Genomic DNA, 19496 nt, shown 5'->3' on the forward strand with positions numbered 1-19496 from the left:
AAATCCACGGAACTTGAATAAAATCGTGATGATTTATACGTCTATACAAATGAATAAATAAAATGTCTTTCTGTTATTTGAAAAATTTGCAATTGGCAAATGTCTAAGCTAAACGTGTACCGTGTTAAGGGTTCCGGACTCAATGGGTAAAAACGGAACTCTATTACTAAGACTTCGCTGTCTGTCCCTCTGTCACAGGGCTCTATCTCTGTAACCATAATATATAGACACTTGAATTTTTACAGAGAATATATGACGGTGGCCGCTATAACAAAAATACTAAAAATAAAAAAATATATTATAAAAAGGGGGACCCCTATTTATAATCAATTTTACAACAAACCGGTATTTTTCTAACCGTTTAACCGTTATAGGTAGACAGTTCAAATTTTCACAACGTATGTTCTTAAATGGCTGCTATAAATGCTAAAAATTAAAAAAGAGTAAAAATTTGGTGGTACGGAACCCTCCGGTTGCCAGTTCGACTTGAACTTGGCCACTTATTCGATGTAGCAGCCTGACATTGCTGAAATGATTTTGACAGAGCTTTCAATAACATTAGTAGAAGATTTATTGGTAATTTCATACGCTAATTATTAACGTCCAATATTCTTAAAAACAACATTATACAATTAAAACCTGTATTTAATAATGAAATTACTAAAAACAATATTACATTTATATTTTTAATACTTATAACATATTCAGGGCACTTAAGTATTAAAATACCTATTAACATTTATTCGTTTCGTTGCTTATGTTTATTAATAGGTAAACTTCATTTAAATTTAAATTATATTACTAGAGGAGTGTGGTAGGAACAATGCTTAAGATTATTTTAAAACATTTATAAACTTTACTCTAATAATAAGTTTGATTGGTACATAAATGCAATACAAGCCTTTAAGTTGTAATATTAAAAGTGTATTAATTACTTTGGTGCATCCGCTGCTCTTATACATATATGACTAAGGAAGCTAATACACGAGTGACAACCGCTCCGGCGACTGTCGTGTTATATCACGGAATGTCGCGTTGCCAACGAAGACGAGTATCGTCGCAGGGTCTGACGGCTGTATTTAGCTCATTGTCGCTCGTGGTTACCTCCCTAAAACATGAATAACTTAGTCAACGTATGCCTGACTTCAGGCATTTGTTTTTTATTGTTAGTTTTACTATCAAGCGTGTAAGTACTATACTCGTACGCAACGTTCCGGTTCACAGCGGTGGTGATGTAGTGGATGTCCTTATCTTCATAATGGTCCTCGATTGCTTTACAAAGCTCTTGGATGAGGAAAGAGCCGTTCGTGTTTCGGAAGGAGTAGTAACCTGAAACAGTTTTTATGGTGTAACTATTGATTTCTGCGCTAGAGTCAGGATATGGGAGAATTAGAGCATACATTTTAGAAGAAAACTACTTTGATATTATTATGGTTAAAAGCAACGAGTATATGACAAATCTTGGTAGAACTTCAATCCAATTTGTGATTGGTTTCTGTTGTACATGGACATTATTAAAATTGCATTTACCTTCAACAGAAGATCGTACGAAAAGAAAATCAGCAGAAGAGGGCAAAATCATGGTTCGCCCACCTCCGTCAGTTTCTACGGTTCTGCCCGCATCAAGACCATCGCCACGACAAGCCTGAAAGATAAAGTAAATAGAAAATCAATGAGTTGCACTCTGGGAGTGCCGGCAGAAGTGAAAACTTTCGAAACCTAACCAGAATAATACTTAAAATATAATTAATAAAAAATGAAATCAACACCCATTGACATATTTGTTCTATGCTGACACCAGCTGACATCTTGATTTTTGTAGTTTGCTTTGCCGTCTTTCGAATTTTCAATCAGGCCACGTGTCCTGACGCAAGTTTAAAATCTTTTACCCATCACAAAAAGTGCATAACGCCGTTAAAGAAGTTTTCACTTCATAATCCGTCACAAATGAATATCAAACTGATAATTTGACAAACTGATACTTGAGGAACATTATGATTATGATGATGACGACAGTAATTTTGACGGGGGGTTTTGTGTTTTTCAAAACGTTGAAAGTAGTGATGGTGATGATAATCATCATCGTGATGACGATTATGTTGACAATGTCAATAATAAAATTATTGCGATGAAGTTGTTATAAGTAATGAAAATCTTAAAGAAAATAGTAAATAGGTTTTTTAAGGGACCAGTCTCATTAAAATCGCATCAAGGTACCATTAGGCGAAATTAAATAAAATCCCTACCACATGATAGATACCTGTATAAAGAACAGTTTTGGTTTTCCAACCAGGCCTTCATGCCCGTTCTCCAATTTCACGGTGATGTCCCGCAAGCTGTAGGGCATGTCGGCTGCGAACAGCTCTTCGTTCTTGTCTCCGTGGGTCAGGATCGCAATGCACAAACAGGCGGTGTCGTTATGGTTCTGGATGCTAACTAAAATTTGGAATCAAATTATTTCTATAAAAAGTTGCTGACACTGTTGAATTAACAGGTTTACTGAATATGATAGTGAATTGGTTGAGACCCAACTTTAATTTTTAAGCTGAATACGATTTTAATTTTGTTTTAATGCATCTCAAGCAGTTGCCTTTTACATGATGTACCTAAATATGGAATGTTTAGTCTTCTTAAGCATTTATGTAAGGTATAACTTAGATATGGAATAAAAATATGGAACGTTTAGAATTCTTCAATTTAAGATAAGTGCCGCCATCTCTTATTTGTGACAGGTGTGTAGTACTCACTGGTTTTGATTATTTTCATAATATTTTCATACTCCAAATCATTGTGAACGAGTACCTTGTAGCCCATCTTCATGAAGACTCTCTTGAGTTCAACTACGTCCTGTTCTGTTCCCTTGCGGTCCGCAGGGCGTTTGTTCCTAGAAGTAATACAAAAATAACGTAACATCATCACTTAATATAATCCCATCATCAGACCCGAGAGTCTCCTCGGATTAAAACCTTTTCCAGTCGCACTTGTTAAGATCTAGGATCATAGATTATGGTACACACATTTTTGGATCCTACATATGTATAAAAACACAGTAAGTATATACCATTTTCTTGAATTTTCAAAAACATTACTCCATAGTCTTCGGGAATATCACTATCGATTTATATATTATAATTATAACTTATATATTATAATTATGTAACTTAGTAATCTAATTAGCTATTAGCTTTTTCCTACTTACCGGAAATATTTAGTAGTCTTGTAGGTATAGTGGTTAAATATTAGTAAATATTTTTCACCGGACATGTCGTAATATAATTCATTGGGGTTAAATTTTGGAACAGAATCTTTCCCATTATTTACTTGCGTTTCACTGAAAAAAAAAACAATAATATTAACAGGCATTCCAAATATCTTGTCGATAATTGGACGTAGTTATGCAAAATAGATCCAACCACAAAAACTAGTTTTTAAGAATATAGATCTATTAGTAAAAATTACATTGCTCAATTTATGGTTCGTATCACTGATATAGATCTGTATATTTCAAAAGATAAAAAATGTACCATGCTTGAATATTTTACATATACATTTCAGTTCATGTGGAGATGCCATTGTGAGAGTAACTAAAAAAACGGTTTTTGTGGGTTGGATCCATTTTGCATAACTAAGTCCAATTTAGCGTAGTCTACCTACTCAATATTTAAGGTAAAATTAGTGGCAAATATTGTCATTGCGTCTAAAAGCCATGATTAAACTGTGTCTTTTTGATAAATAAATCTATAATAGTAACTGTAGTAGTAGAATCGTCCACTTTTATATCGGAGTTTCTTATATAATGTATACGAGCACGAATAAATCAAATTAATTTGTTTTTTTAAATAAGTTTTTACAGAGCTCTTTTTGACTGTCAATATATCTACCGCCATTTCACAAGATGTTTCGATATGACAATGGGTTCGTTATTACAATGGGTAAAAGCTTTTCTAGAGGCTGCGACTAAAGCTCCAACATAGAGGTAGAAATATTTTGGTTGTGGCTAAACTGTGTAATTTTGTTCAGTTGAAATTTATAACAGCAAATAACTTACTTAAGTAAAAAAGAACACTTTTTTATTACATATTTTTTTACTTTCTCTTTAGAACGCATGTATAGTCCGCGCGAAACTTCTAGTCCGCTCTGAAGTTGTTGCGCGCAGATTTAGTTAGCATATCGCTGCTTCAATTCAAAAGTACCACAATTAAAAAAATATATCAAAAATGTTTTTATCACAAAAATGCAATCGTAAGCCTTTATACTCGTATTTTTATATTTGAAAAAGACTTCCATTGATTTTGCATTTTCGATTGTATTACTTATAAAAATATTTTATAGATAGAGTTTAAAGAAACACACACACTTTCACTTGATAAGACACAAAGACATAAAACACACAGTTTTCGTTTGAACTCACCTAGACTGAGAAGAGTTGGTAGCAAATGGAGAAACATCCGCGAAGCTTTCCGGCAAATTATCCATAATGCTGCCAAAATAATATATTTTTATACAAGCAAATAAAAACACAGGACTTTTATTTAGCGTGATAAGTGTGGGACTGGCTGACTAAACAATAGATATGACTGTGTTATCGACGAATATCTGATATCAGTATTATATCTCGTATTATCACTTCTACGGTTAAGCATTAATATTATGTTCCTAAGAATGACGTGTGGTGACACTGATGGGGATCACCTACTGTGTTTTTTTTTATAATATAGGAGTAGCAGACGAGCATGGAGTCCACCTGATGCTAAGTGGCTACTGCCGCCCATCGACATCTGTAATCAAACCCATATAAGATTAGATATTCCTACCTGAGGTCGGCCACAGCTGCGCCGCTACCTCTGAGGATTAAGCTGGAACGCCTCGGAAAAGTATGTCTCCCTTACCACACCCTCTAAAACGGAACACAGCAGCGCCTAACGCTGCTGTTATTAGGCAGAAATAGGTGTGGTGCCGTTAGAGTCGAAACACAAAGGGTTCTACCACCTTCAAAAAAAAGTAATAAATTCAATTAAAGTTATAAATTCGATTTCATCATGCAGCTACTACGTAAATTGAATCTCTATCAGTGAACTCAAAAATCCTTGCAATGGCAACTTAGTAGCCGGGGAATCCCTCAATATCAAAAAGTCTGTCCTCCACTGACACATATTTACATTGCAATCTATTTTCGTCTTTATTTAAATATACGAAGGAGTGAATTTGGTAAATGTGATAGCTTAATGAAGCAACTCTACTTTGTTTTTGTTTCCGTGTTTTGGTCTTTTGGTTGCGTGCCACACCTCACAAACACAGAGTAGACAAAATAGTAGTGAAGTAATTAAAATTTAATCTTAAAATAATAGTCATTTTAAAGTTATTGTAGAGATTTGAAAGTCTTAAGTTTAAGTTTACAATGGAAAGTGATACAGAATGTTATGATAGCGACACAAAACCAACTTGTTGTACCAAAATAGCTAGAATGGGAGTAAGAAGAAAGCACTATAAACAAAAGTTTAAAGCATAAAGGTGCAAAATAAAAAAAAAGTTAAAAAAGGATCCCAAAGACGAGTATGAAGCAATTTGTTCAATTTTTAATACAAGTATCTGTGCATAAATTAATATTATTAAGAGACATGGTAGCAACACCAAACATGAACAAAAAGAAAACTTGTTAGTGAATTCAACTTCAAAGTTATTAACTAAACCTACCCTGGAAAGTGTATTTAAAAAGGGCCGACAACGCTTGATGAGAAATGTAAAGTAGAATCATAATCAGAATATATCGGATTTTTGATGCAGTTTTTTTTAATGGACAGAGTGGTTAAACAGGAAGGTTAACATGTATAATACATACATAACATGGTAGAAAAACACTAATATGTATTTTTACAGATTTCGTAAATAAACACATTTTTGGGGCTTACATTGCAAACGCTGGCTGAACCCTACGAGATAAATCAAAATAATGTTCTAAAGTATTGTACACCTTAAGAAGGTCTACAAATAAGCCAGCGATGGCTTATTATGTCTATCTTTGTGCGTACTCCACAATAACTGTTTTTGTGATTTAAAAAGAAGACAAAAATTAAGTTCACATTAAAATCGTTTTAATAGATACCAAATATTAATCCTTATCAAAATAAATTGTTTCAAAAACCAAGCGTTTAAAGTAGATAAAATTAGCTTTTTATAGCATGTAAATTGGACTTATAGTTTAGCAGATCCTATGAGTATAACATTATGCAGGATGAATATATGGAGGCACGTGCTATCAATACAAACCATAACAAAGTAGATATTGTTGACCGGTTTCCTTAATTATCAAAGTGGAAAACGAGGATGCATTATACCTGAAAAGTCGTCACTGCCGCCCATAAGGAACAGTAACCAACTCCGTATAGTACATATAAATTTGGGGGTTTTACCTAAAGGCTATCAAAGACGCGTAAACACACTCTTGTCCTCGTGGGTAGCATATGATTGACTTCAATACTATCTGTCTTTGATAACCTAAGGGCAGCAGTGACTGCCTACATAGGTATCCAAGATTTCTTATATATAAAAAAAAAAAACTTTTAATTGATGACATATATTTTGCGAACATTTTAATAAGTTTTTAATTATACTACTTACTTACTTACCAGCAATTGACTCTCATCAACAGTGAGTCAATTGCTGGTAAGTAGCAATCTAGCAGGAAACTACATAAAAAAGAAAGAAGGATATTAAAATATTATCAGAATGAGATGTCATAGAATGGATTGTCAGAGAAAATATAGAATGGAGCTGTTATTGAATATTTTGTTAAGGTTATTTTTTATTTTCTGCTCGCCATATTTTAATTAATAACGTTATTTGGACAGACAGTTGGATGTTGTAGGATCGTAAATAATAATATGAGGTCAACTCACACGGCTCGCGGACCGCAATAAAGATAGGTGTGGACGTGATGGATACTGCTGTTAATCATGAACGTGCGTTTGGATCGATGAAACTAGATGGCGCTGTTCGTGTCGAATTGTACGTTGACGTTTTTAACCGACTTCAAAAAATAAGTTGTTTTTACAATATAGGAGTAGCAGACGAGCACTGTCCACCTGATGGTAAGTGGCTACTGCCGCCCATGGACATCTGTAATCAACTCCAGATAGGATTAGATATTCCTACCTGAGGTCGGCTACAGATGCGCCGCTACCCCTGAGGACTAAGGTGGAACGCCTCGGAAAAGTAAGTCTCCCTTACCAAACCCTTCAAAACGGAACACAGCAGCGCTTAACACTGCTGTTATTAGGCAGAAATAGGTGTGGCGGTGGTGCCGCCGGAGTCGAACCACAATGGGTTCTACCACCTTCATTCTGTTTCTGTATTCGACCGCTTTGTAGGTATGTAAGGTATGTATATTTATATGTCAGCGATTTTCTCAAAAAATACTAATCCAATTTCTGATTTGATTCCATAGGGGTTTTGGTTAATTGATTTCGATTAGCGAGAATAGGATTTTTGGAAAACTGGATTATTGCGTGTAGTTTTCATAACTACATAAAGGCAAGTGGCTTCTACGCTCTGTAATTGTATCTGTAACCAATCCCAGATAATGTTAGACCCCTACCGTCTCCCGTTTCAGTAGATAGAATATGTCCAAATTTAAATCGGTATTTTATGATTAAAAATTTCGGTTGATTAATCGTAATAAAAATGTGATAAATTATTTAAAATACCTAAATATTCTAAGCCGTTGGATAATTTAAGTCCAGCAAATTAAGGAGATGATAATTATATTTTTTCAACCCTCTTGTCAGAAGGGCGCCATGGTAGGGAGTGGCACACGCGTCCTATTCCCACGCTTAACTAAGATGGCTGCCGAAATAGAAATAAAATATTAATTGCCTACAGACGGTGCCATCATTCATACCATCTATAAATAATTGTCTTTAGACAAATTAAGTAGCTACAGAATCATACAATATCATGGCTGATATTTTTTAATCCATACATTGCTGCTATTAAGTAGAAATAGGTGGGACGGTGGTGCCGCCAGAGTTTAACCACAGAGGGTTATACTATCTTCATCTTATTGCCAATAAGCAATTGTGTGAATAAAGGTGGGCTTACAGCTGAATATTTTCAGGGATGCATGTATCCTCACACCTATTTCTGAGGTGAAACAGTTCTTGTGTTTCAATGGACGGTTGTGGATGAAGACTAACTTAGACAAGAGGCGACCATTGGAGGCCTTCCGAGTGGCAACGCATCAGTGACTCTATGTAAAGTTCGTTAAAACAGATGTGCATAGGCGGCAGTGACCACTTACCATCAGATTGACTGCACGCTCGTTTGGTACTTCAGTCTCAGTAAGTAGCAAACGATCTCGAGGATGCAGGAAGGCAGTGCTATAATATAAACGAAAACGATAATAGCAGTAAACAGAAAGAAGACAAGTGTGAATGAAAGAGGAATATATAAAAAACAAACAGTAAATACATTTCAAAATTTTACTAGCGTGCTATATTATGTGTCAAATCGTGTAATTGAAGCGTCAACAATAAAATTACAAAATACGATTATAAAGTAAATTCGATAATATTGAAAAAAATCTGATAATCTACTCGTATGCTGGCCCTAGCAACTTCAAGTAAATGAGGTAAAAATATTATGAAAATTCAAATTTTCAACTTATGAAAACATGGAAGGCATTGTTAATTGTCCTAAAATTTAAATGTTTCTTCAAAGAAACAAACTTCGCTTAACTTAAAAGCCAGTATGATACTAGTCCCTTACACATACGTTCACAATACTTTCAAGCTGTTTACTGAAATACAAAATGATAGGCTTATGGCTTTAAATGCCATAAAATATATCTGATAAGCAGCAATGGCTAGCAGTAATGGGCCATAATGTTTTATGGTATTGACTGTTATGTTATAAGAGTATTTTGAGGAAATCAATAGCTTGAAGACAGTTTTGGTTGATTTAGCTGAGCTTTGGAAATAGTAATAAAAATTAAAGGTCTCCAATTCGTTTAGATAGCTAATTTAAAACTGATTTTAAATTATAACAATGTTCTTTAGTAGTAAAAATCAAACAACATGTAGTAGGTACCATCTGATGGTAAGCGGCTACTTCCCCGAAGACATCTGTAATAAACCCATGATAAGAGAAGTCCTAGCAGAAGTCTGTCACAGTTCGCGTTCGAACTAAGGTTGGAACGTTTGGATAAGTATGTTCTCCTTACCATACCCTTCACAGAATATAGCATAACACCGCTGTTATTAAATAGATATAAGTGTTGCGGTGGTACCACTGGAGTGGAACCACAGAGTGTTCTAATATAATACCTATTTGGGTATTTGCAGTTATTGCGTTTCGATGGAAACATCGGTAGATAACAGCTTCATATAAGACGAATTTAGTACCCACTCAGGAATAGCAACGCCGCTCTGATCAGCTTCAGATCAGAATCCATATATATATATATATGGAATTAGTTATAGATGCAAATGCTGTACAGAAATATGATCAAACATAACTTCATTCGCACATTGAATAGCAGACCAGGCGATATTTAATTAAATAATAAATGGAAGTTCAGTATCAGTAAGCTCTCTTCCGAACCGAAAACTGTTGTGCCATAATTGAAACATATTTTTATATTTCAGTAACTTCCAAATAGTATGTTGGGTCATAATATATCTCCGTTATTTCTTTTTGCGTGCAAATAGTAGGGAGATAAGTAAGTGGTAGAATGCTGTGTGGTTCGACTTCACCATCGCTACCTCTATTTCTGCCTAATAGCAGCAGTGGCAGCGGCGAAGGGTGTGGGGTACTCAGAGACAGCAACGCATTTGTTGCCTACTTCAGATAAGAATCGAATGTTATTGGGAGTTAATTACACATCTCCATGGACGGCAACAGCCCCCTACCATTAGATGGACTGCTACTCGTATATCGAATAAAATCGTGATGATTTATACGTCTATACAAAAAATAAACAAAAATGTATTTCTGTTGTTTGAAAACAATTGCAAATTTGTAAGGTAGACGTATAGTCATCACAATTGAATAGGCCCATTTTGACACATGCCAACCCAATGTTTTTAATGTCTTAAACTAACTTTTTTAGTAGCAGATTACGACCACGTGACGGTTAGAGCTTGCGGCTTCAAAGTATTCGGAAGAAACCATAATCGATTAACTTTCAAATAATCGAAACTTAGGATTACCAATAATAAATTATTTATCCCTTTTTTATCATAACAACAATACAATAATCAAAACTTTGTTTCTTAGTGAAAGATAAAAACAAAATACAGTTTACGGGCGATGCTTTATTTAATCTTCTAAAAATCATAAAATTTTAAATTACACTAGAATTTATTTTCTTTTCTTCTTTTTATCGTATATTTACATGACTGTATAAAAGTTGACGTTTCTGTCATAACACACATTGTACGGACAGTCGGTATTCGGATTTCGTCACGGGACGTATAATATAATTTATATTTATTACGGGGTCCTGGGGACCTATTTGAGAGTCGCGAGTGTGTGTGTGCATCACGGTCGATCGGTCGCCGAAGGGTGCACCGCACCACTACGGTATTTATACATTTATTCACCTATACTATCGTCACTAGCGCACAAGGATTCCAAATTATATTTCGAATCAACCAGCGACCTAAAACTCTACATGTAGGTTTTTACAGAGATGTTTCACAAGATGTTTCTATATGACAGTGGGTTCGTTAATACAATAAGTCAAAGCTTAGATGCTGCGACTAAAGCTCCAGGATAGAGGTAGAAATATTTTGGTTGTGGCTAAACTGTATAATTTTGTTCAGTTGAAATTTATAACAGCAAATAAAGTAATCAATACAACATACATTAAGTAAAAAAGAACACGCTTTTTACTGCATATTTTTTTACTTTCTCTTTAGAACACAGCTATAGTCCGCGCCAAACGTCTAGTCCACTCTGAAGTTGTTACGCGCAGGTTTAGTTAGCATATACTCCGTAATGTAATGGCATACTAACGCAGCTATGTACCAGTGGGCGAGAGCGGGCAGCCGCTGGGTGCCGGGTGACGGGAGGGGTCCCGTCCTGTCTTCGTCCCGCTAATATCTACAATTTGCTATTGCGACGCGACTCGTTATTACATTCAGAGTGGACTAGCAGTTTGGCGTGGACTTTACAGTTATATTAGGGTTTTGCATTCTATATACTGACCATAATCATAATACGCCCTATATAACTTGAAATCGAATACATTACTTATAAAAATATTTTATAGATAGACTTTAAAGAAACACACACACTTTTTCTTCATAAGACACAAAGACATAAAACACAGTTTTCGCTTTGACTCACCTAGATTGAGAGCTGGTAGGTAGAGGTGGAGAAACATCCGCGAAGCTTTCCGGCAAATTATCCATAATGCTGTCAAAGTATTATATTATTTATACAAAGAAATAAAAACACAAGAGTTTTATTTAGCGTGATAAATATGGGATTGGCTGATTAAACAATAAATATGACTGTGTTATAGACGAATCCGATATCAGTATTATATCTCGTATTATCACTTCTACGGTTAAGCATTAATACTATGAATAAATAATACTAAGAATGACCGTCGAAAAAACAAAATGTAAAAGGAAATGACACTGATAACGAAGAAGAAATACCTTTCAAGAATGCAAGGGATAAATAAGAAGTAAAACATGCCACGAATCATTAGCGCGACGACGAAGACGCTTCCCAAATTATTTTGATAATTTATCATTCTACGATGCCATCAGTACCCTTCTGGTATCTACAATAATCTTTCTGAAAATGCAGCTAAACAATAAAGCGAATAAGGAAAATGAAAGGCTTTTATGCAAATAAATTAAGAGTACTTACAATAATACTTAAAGTATTACATCATTTTTCATCATTTACTTTTTTGCTTTAATATTTTACCAGGTTTTATCGATATTAAAATTAAAGCAAATTAGACAAGCCACAATATTGGACTTGAAATGAACTTTATTGTGGGAGGTAAAATTACTTAGAAAGAACAGAAAAAAGACGGACAAAAGAGATAAAACAATGACCCAATTAGATAGATAAACTATGATATTGAAGATAGATTACTGAGATAATACAAAACGATACAAAAACCGAAGTTATGAGGGGGAAATATTGTATACGGAGCAAAGACTCGCGGAGGGTAGAAACAAAGTATGGAGGGACGAGAAAGTATATAAAGTACTTCATCAAAATAATACTTATCGCTATGAAGAATGAGCTCAGCTGTCAGTAGAAAGAAAAGGGGAAAGAAATGAAAGTAGCTTTCAAACGATAAAGGGGAAGCAACAATTCGTCGCAAGTCATTAGCGACGAGGAGGCTTCCGGTTTTCATAATTTATCACAACTTTACGATGGCATTTACACTCAAATAGTGACTATGCGTTCTGTACCCTTACCATGAGTTTTCAAAAAATTCCACAGTTTTACGTTACGTTTTCTCAATCCATTATTCTGTTCCGTTTGCTTCAGTAGACTGATTAAACGTAACAATAAGTAAGTGCTCAAGTCTTTTTGTCTGCCTCACATGTTCGCAAAAAAGAGACACAAAACATAAAGCGCCATTTTGTCAATATAGACATTTAATGTTAAGTTACTGACACTATAATTGTGATACAATCCGCTAGGGGCGCTGATTGGAAATTGTATGGGCAAATACGTAAACAAATACCAAAACAGTCATATTTGTCAAAACGTAAAAAAATGGTAAGGGTACTGGATTGTTATGAAACGTGATGCTACAAAGGATACATATTCAACTAGTAAAATCTTATATAACATGAATATTGTTGGCTCTTTCGGTAATATCAATTTTTAGATTATTATACGCTTGCGATGTCCGTTGGCTGGCTTTAAACATTACCACTATGTTTAGTTCGCTATAGTACCTGGTTAAGGTCGTCTTGCAACATGATAAAACCCTTTATTTATTCGATTACGAAGGCACCACTGGCACACCTATTTTTGTTTTACTGTTGTTACTGTTGTACTGAACAGCTATATTATCTGCTGCTTATTATATAAGATAAGACAAAAAATCTTGATCAACTTATTATGTCCAAAATTCATAAGAGCTGCGTTTCACCGTAAGATGATCTTAAATAGTTATGATTCCGAAGATGAAATTACTTACGGATTCATGTTTCAAGGGTTCTTATCCTTAAGGGACTGCCATTCCCATATGTAAAATAAATTAAATATATGTATATCATACTATCATACAAATATATGTATAATTTCACGGTACGATTACACAGTAATGGGAACGAAACGAACGTTTTACGGTACCGTTATTAGAGAAAAAATTTTAACTTTTTACTATTCTTTTAGATCTTTAAGTCTATTTAATATATGTTTCATTTACTGAAGTTTTCCCCTTTATTTATTATATTTTAAATTATATAGAATTTGTAATAACATTGTTTTAATTATAATTTGTTAGATGTGAATTAATTTTGTGTTTTGTCAGATTTTTCTTGTCTATTCAATCAGAAATAAGCAGATGGAGTAACATGGTCTATCCAAAAAATCTGTAAGGTTCTCCTTGAATTTAACCGAATTCTACAGAGAACCTTCCTGTAAAATATCTTAATGGTGACCTCTGATCATCAAATGGAAATAGAGTATATATCTTCCTCATAAAATGAATTAAACATAATTATGTCTATTACGAGTGTTTTTAATTAAATTGAAACTTTTGAAATTTTCAAATAAATATATAATAGTATTTAGAATTAACGACTGAGTTTTAAGATCCGCTTTGTGTATCTAATTGAATTGATTAATTAATGATAATATTACTAAAGTACTAAAGGGAACGCCCTTCCTATTTAACTGGAGTAATTAAAAGGCCTTTGATGTAACGAAAAATGGTAAGTAATTTATACAAAATGAATACTATTTTGATAGGACTCGCTTGTAATGATGTTTTTACGTCATAATTAAAGGTGGGATATAGCTCAGTGGTGTGAAATTTTTATTTATTCTCCAGTACCTACTGAGGGTCCGGAATTCGATTTCCGGATATTTAAATTATATTACGCGTATCAGAATCAAATTATTATAATAATTATAGCAGGAATACGAAAATATTATAAATGAACCTATAGAGAGTCTCAAAAATTCTTATACGTATGTATGTTGTCGGCAGGGCCGGATTTAAGGGATGGCAACCGGGGCGGCAGCCCCGGGGCCTCCACGAAAGAGGGGCCCCCACAATAGAGACGTCGGATTTTTTTTTTAATTCCGACTAGTAAATACTAGTAAAAAATATATTTTCCTTTGTTATTTTTTTTCGCTGTTTTACCTTTATCTACAGTACTTTGTACAAACATGAATACTAGAAGAATCTACCTGCGTTTCGCAATAAAATATTTATTGAAAAACTCAACTGAAAAAATTGTTCATTTTATTCGGAAAATAATTTGGGGCCAGGGGGCCTCTACTCCTTTGTTGCCCCAAGGCCTCTAGACTTCTAAATCCGGCCCTGGTTGTCGGTCAATCACAACTGGTCAAATATCTGCTCAACTTAGGTCTAACACTGCAAGGTTACTCCCTCTAAAGTACCTCAGGATTGTATTAGAAATCTGCCTAGAACACCTTGTGTTTCTTCCTTGCCACACCTCTTAAACTAGAACACCTGCTGTGTTCTAATGTTGCTAAACATTGCTGTTATTAGATATAACAACATTGTTATTAGTGTGCCAGTGATGCGTTCGTTCTCGCACTACAAACCTTATAAAAACGCGGCCAATTCGTCGCGGCAAACTGTTATCAGTGCCGGCGTAAAGCGTGGGCGACGTGGGCCACCGCCAACGGCCTCGCAACACAGGGGGCCTCGTGCCTCTAGCGGTCAACCAAAAAGAAAAAACAGGTCGCCGGAATGAACCTGTAGCGACTCCGATTCCGCTACTCGTTAAGAGATGGCGCTGCTGAATCACGCTATCGAAGTTTTTTAAATATCTTTCATATATACAAGTTCCGAACTGAGACTGTCGGAGCACGGCCGCTCCCCGGGCATGATCATCCAGGCAGGATATCTCCCTTTGCCAAAAACCCATCACTGAAATACGTATTTGTCGGCGAATAAGTCTATGTGACATTTGTAATTTTGTAAAATCAAATCTACTTTTTAGACTAGGGGCCTCCGACGACCTCAATTCGTCACTGTTTATATTGTATTGTAGAGGGCCCCGCAAAATGTATTTTGCCCACATAAAATTTAGGTCTCATGTCGCCACTAACTGTAATTACGTAATTCTAAATAGTTTAATTCGATTAGATTTATTAGTTAAATGTATTTATTACGCTTCATTTTCAGGATTGCGTAATTAAAATTAATTCGAATTGTTACCGAGGAGGACGGTAATGAAATGTAAATACCGATCCAAAGATTTTAAGCCGCGCTGAGCGCACAACTGCTGTTGACGTATAACATAAATCTGTATTGTTTTGTTTACAATACTGAATATTTATTTATGTTCAATTAATTCATTTGTTTTTGAAGCTATAGTTCTTTACGTTACAACTACATTGTTATACTACACTAGCTGTGACCGTTAGAATTGCCGGTCACTACCCATATTTTACATCGAAATAATTACTAAAAGTTGCTACCTAGTTGCTACTAGTTGCTATTAATTGCTACTAATTGCTACCTTCGATTAAAAAAAGATAAACTACTTTTTAAGGTGACCGGTCACCTATCCAGTGAGAAGAAACTGCGCAAATGAATAGAGGTTTTTTTGGAATCAATAGTTGGTAGCAACTATTGATTCCAAAAAAATTGCTACCTTCAAATGCATCGTATTGGACTTCATAGCATAATCATTGCTGTTTATTTACTTCACAGGTGGATTATTGTGTCATAGAAATGTATTGTGTCAACGACTAAAACGTTCTTACACGTATTTATTAAACAATATTGTTGATTTTATGTCAAAATATACGTTTGGTCATACAATCTTCGCTATGTACTGCCTTAAGATATTCTGTATATTCAAGTTCGTCAAATAACCAACAACAACCAATGAAAAAAAATGGAACTGTAATAATAAATACTGTTTATTTTTACTCATAATAAAGAAGTGTAACTACTGATATACACAAGCCTCAACTTGACACGTACTTTCATCGCTGGCAACTAGTTTCATACAGGATAATAAAGTCAATTCTCAACGTTTCCCTGCCTCCCACACATAAACTTAGTTCTATACATATTCTTCCCAAAACAAGGATAGAGGAAACCAATTTGCGCTTAAACTTCCGCCTGGTTCACTACTTACGGAATCCTCTTATCTCCGCATGTTTTGTTAAGCGGTATTGTTGGCTATAAATAAAGTTGGGCTCGTCAGTGATATCGGTTATTACAGGCTTTTGCGTAACGAGAACTGGATGACAATGGCACGATACTGTGTTCTGGTTTAAAGGGAGACAAATTTATTTCTCTCACAAATTTATTACTCATGCACGCTAGTATTATGAAGTTTTCATAACGCGATATAGTTTTTTTTTATATTTAACCTAACGATAAGGGAGACGGGCTACCTGATGGAAAGCAGTCACCGTCGCCTATGGACATTTGCAACACCAGAGGAGTCGCCAATGCATCGCCGGCTTTGAAGGAAAGTTCTTTTTACACCCCTCTTGAAGAGCCCCATGTCATAGTCCTGATGGAATACCTCAGGACTATTTATGAAACGTTAAAATTCAGTTCATAAGCCACGAGAAGTTAAACTTCTTTTACATTAAATTTTATAAACTTTAACCTTACCACTTTATTCAAACACATTCGTATGATACTCGGATATGTACTATTACGTTATAAGTAGTATCAAATTAAAATAAATTTCATCTTTTCTCTTCAGCGAAAAATCATGAGGTAGTAACAATTTAAACTGAACAAAGGAGCAGGAACAGGAGATAACAAAGTAAACATTTAAAACCATTATGTCAGCTCCATTGTCACTGAAATATGTAACCCCAAGTCACTATACATGAAAGGGTATGACCCGAGTGTAAGCGTTTTAATCGTATATTAATTACTAATTTTAATTACAACTTAATTACGTTGTTTTTTATTTTAGTTATAATTTTCTTACTTACATTTTAACAGCGTTGTTTCCATATTTATTTAGTGTTAAGACTCTTGAGAACCTATTATCTCAATTGATTGTTCATTTTAAAATATTTTTAAAACACATTCGAAAATGAAAACATACAAAAATAATTTTATTATCAATATACATATATTTATGTTAATATTAATATAGCACAATCATATTCATTTTTTTACAAGATTCGGATGTTCTGTAGCTCGTCATTAAAGTACTATTAATTTTCTTGTCGATTTTAATATTTTTACTTTTTGTTGAACCCGCTAACAGTGTCACCATTTAATTCAGTGAGGTGGCAAAAAACATTATCTCTATTCAGCTGTTCACCGCCATTGTCTCTGCAGTTTCAGCGGTCGCATTGTAAGGGCATTTGCATTCACTATCCTTGAAGCCCTTTAACCACGTATACTTATTACCCGACTGCGGAGAGTAATGTTTTTCGAGCGTATATACGTACAGTCACCAGCATAAATATATGACTATGGGCACATTAGCAAAAACATCTGACTCAAGAACGAGTTCAGTAATATCTGCCTGCACGAACGCACCAAAAATTTCTGACATTAATAGTCAGCAAAAATATGTGATGATAATGTTGATCAAATAATTGTGACTATCTCACGAAGCAAAAATATGTGACCACATTAATCGAAAATGATATGGCATGTGACGTCAACTGATTTGCAATAATATCTGACATAATTTGTAAACATCTTTAATGTAGATATATTAGGTCAAAGGGGCCAATGTATTTTGCCGGAGAAAGAATTTGAGAAAAAACACGTTATAAATATTTTTTAATATTTATATTATATATCATGTTATATATTATGACAGTATTAAGCAATCAAAGAATGAATAAATTAAGTATAAAAACAACATAGTGAAAGGATTCTCAAAAATGACCCAGTACTATAAGATTTATTTATATTTTCAATAAAATACTGCAGACGGCCATATTGTCTGTAACACTAATCGGGGCGAATGACGTCATTTTAGGTGTGTCACTAAATTTTGCATGGAAGGTCATAGTATGACATACCCGCGATCGTTTTCGGGCTTAGGTATAAAAAGTGCTATTATTTTCGTTAACGCTGAATTTATTGCTGAAATAATACGATTTTTCGAATCAGTAGACGTAGAAGGGTTTTCAAAGTTTGCCACCATGTCCATCGTCGTTGTATTAATCTAAATCCTGCTTTTTTTTATCGCAATTATCTAGTGATTTTTGTTGCACAATTCACTTAAAAATAAAGGCATACTAGAAGCCGATATTTCGGAGGTTTATTTATGTAACCTTTATAGGTAACACTTTAAATTATCACAATGAATTTATATAGTTGTTATGATAAATAACATTAAAAATAAAAGCGAAGTGAATTTTTGTGATGCGCAACCCCGCGTGTGTGATTACGATGTGCGATTTTTTGTATATAATATAGGAGTAGCAGACTAGCATGCAGTTAAGCAGCAGCGCCTAACACTGTTGTTATTAGGTAGACATAGGTGTGGCGGCGGTGCCACCGGAGTCGAACCACAAAGGGTTCTACCACCTTCGATGTTATTACGATGTGAATTACCTAAATGGTAATTTATTTATATCAAAGAACTTTCAACTTTATTAATAAACAACAATTTTCAAGCACGTAGATTTCTTCATATATTTTCAGTTAAATCATGTGTTAATTAATTTCGAATTCTAAACCCTGCGAACAATATGGCACATATTATACAGCTAGGACCCAACTAATTACCAGAGTTGAAGTTGAATTATGGCATTCGTACATCGTGACTGAAACGTGACGGGCCGTTTTATTGAAATTCATAACACGCTACTATCGAAACTCGTATCACGTAAAGTTTAAACTCGATTTGTGAAAGTAGATGCTAAAACCTCAATGTCCTGCTAATACCAACTATTGTGTTATAAATACTGATCTTGTCAACTGAACTGTATTTTTAGTTGGTAGAGGCAAACAAGTCTGTCTTATGCTAAGGGGCCACTGCCACGAATTGTAGTCAACCCTATTAGAATCCTTCCTGAGGTCGGCCACAAATGGACTAAGGTGAAACGCTTCGAATAAGTATGTCTCTCTTACCACATTTTTGAAACCAGTATATAGCAGCACTACACAGTGCTGTTATTCGACACACATAGATGTTGCGGTGGTGTCGTAGAAAATACTAGGTATTTTTATACAAGAAAATACCAGTTATTTAGTTGTACATAGATACGAGTTAAGCAGTGACAGCCTAATGGTTAAGGAACTCGGCCTCTCGATCGAGGGGTCCGAGGTTCAAATCCCAGGCACGCACCTCTGATTTTTCAAAGTT

General features: G+C 34.7%; 1 protein-coding gene across 1 annotated transcript; it reads right to left on the reverse strand.

Moving 5' to 3' along the window:
• Positions 1 to 298: 298 nt before the first annotated feature.
• On the reverse strand, positions 299 to 5282 carry ICE (protein). The gene is made up of 6 exons (XM_073081179.1): positions 4412 to 5282; positions 3200 to 3331; positions 2748 to 2884; positions 2261 to 2436; positions 1531 to 1645; positions 299 to 1329 (listed from the first exon to the last, which is right to left on the reverse strand). The coding sequence occupies exons 1-6, from the start codon at positions 4474 to 4476 to the stop codon at positions 1109 to 1111; spliced, it is 846 nt and encodes a 281-aa protein (XP_072937280.1). The 5' UTR covers positions 4477 to 5282; the 3' UTR covers positions 299 to 1108.
• Between the last annotated feature and the right edge of the window lie 14214 nt (positions 5283 to 19496).

The sequence above is a fragment of the Epargyreus clarus genome, unplaced genomic scaffold (assembly GCF_041222505.1).
Source record: "Epargyreus clarus isolate Ecla_fem2 unplaced genomic scaffold, WU_Ecla_fem_2.2 ptg000015l, whole genome shotgun sequence".
NCBI lineage: Eukaryota > Metazoa > Arthropoda > Insecta > Lepidoptera > Hesperiidae > Epargyreus > Epargyreus clarus.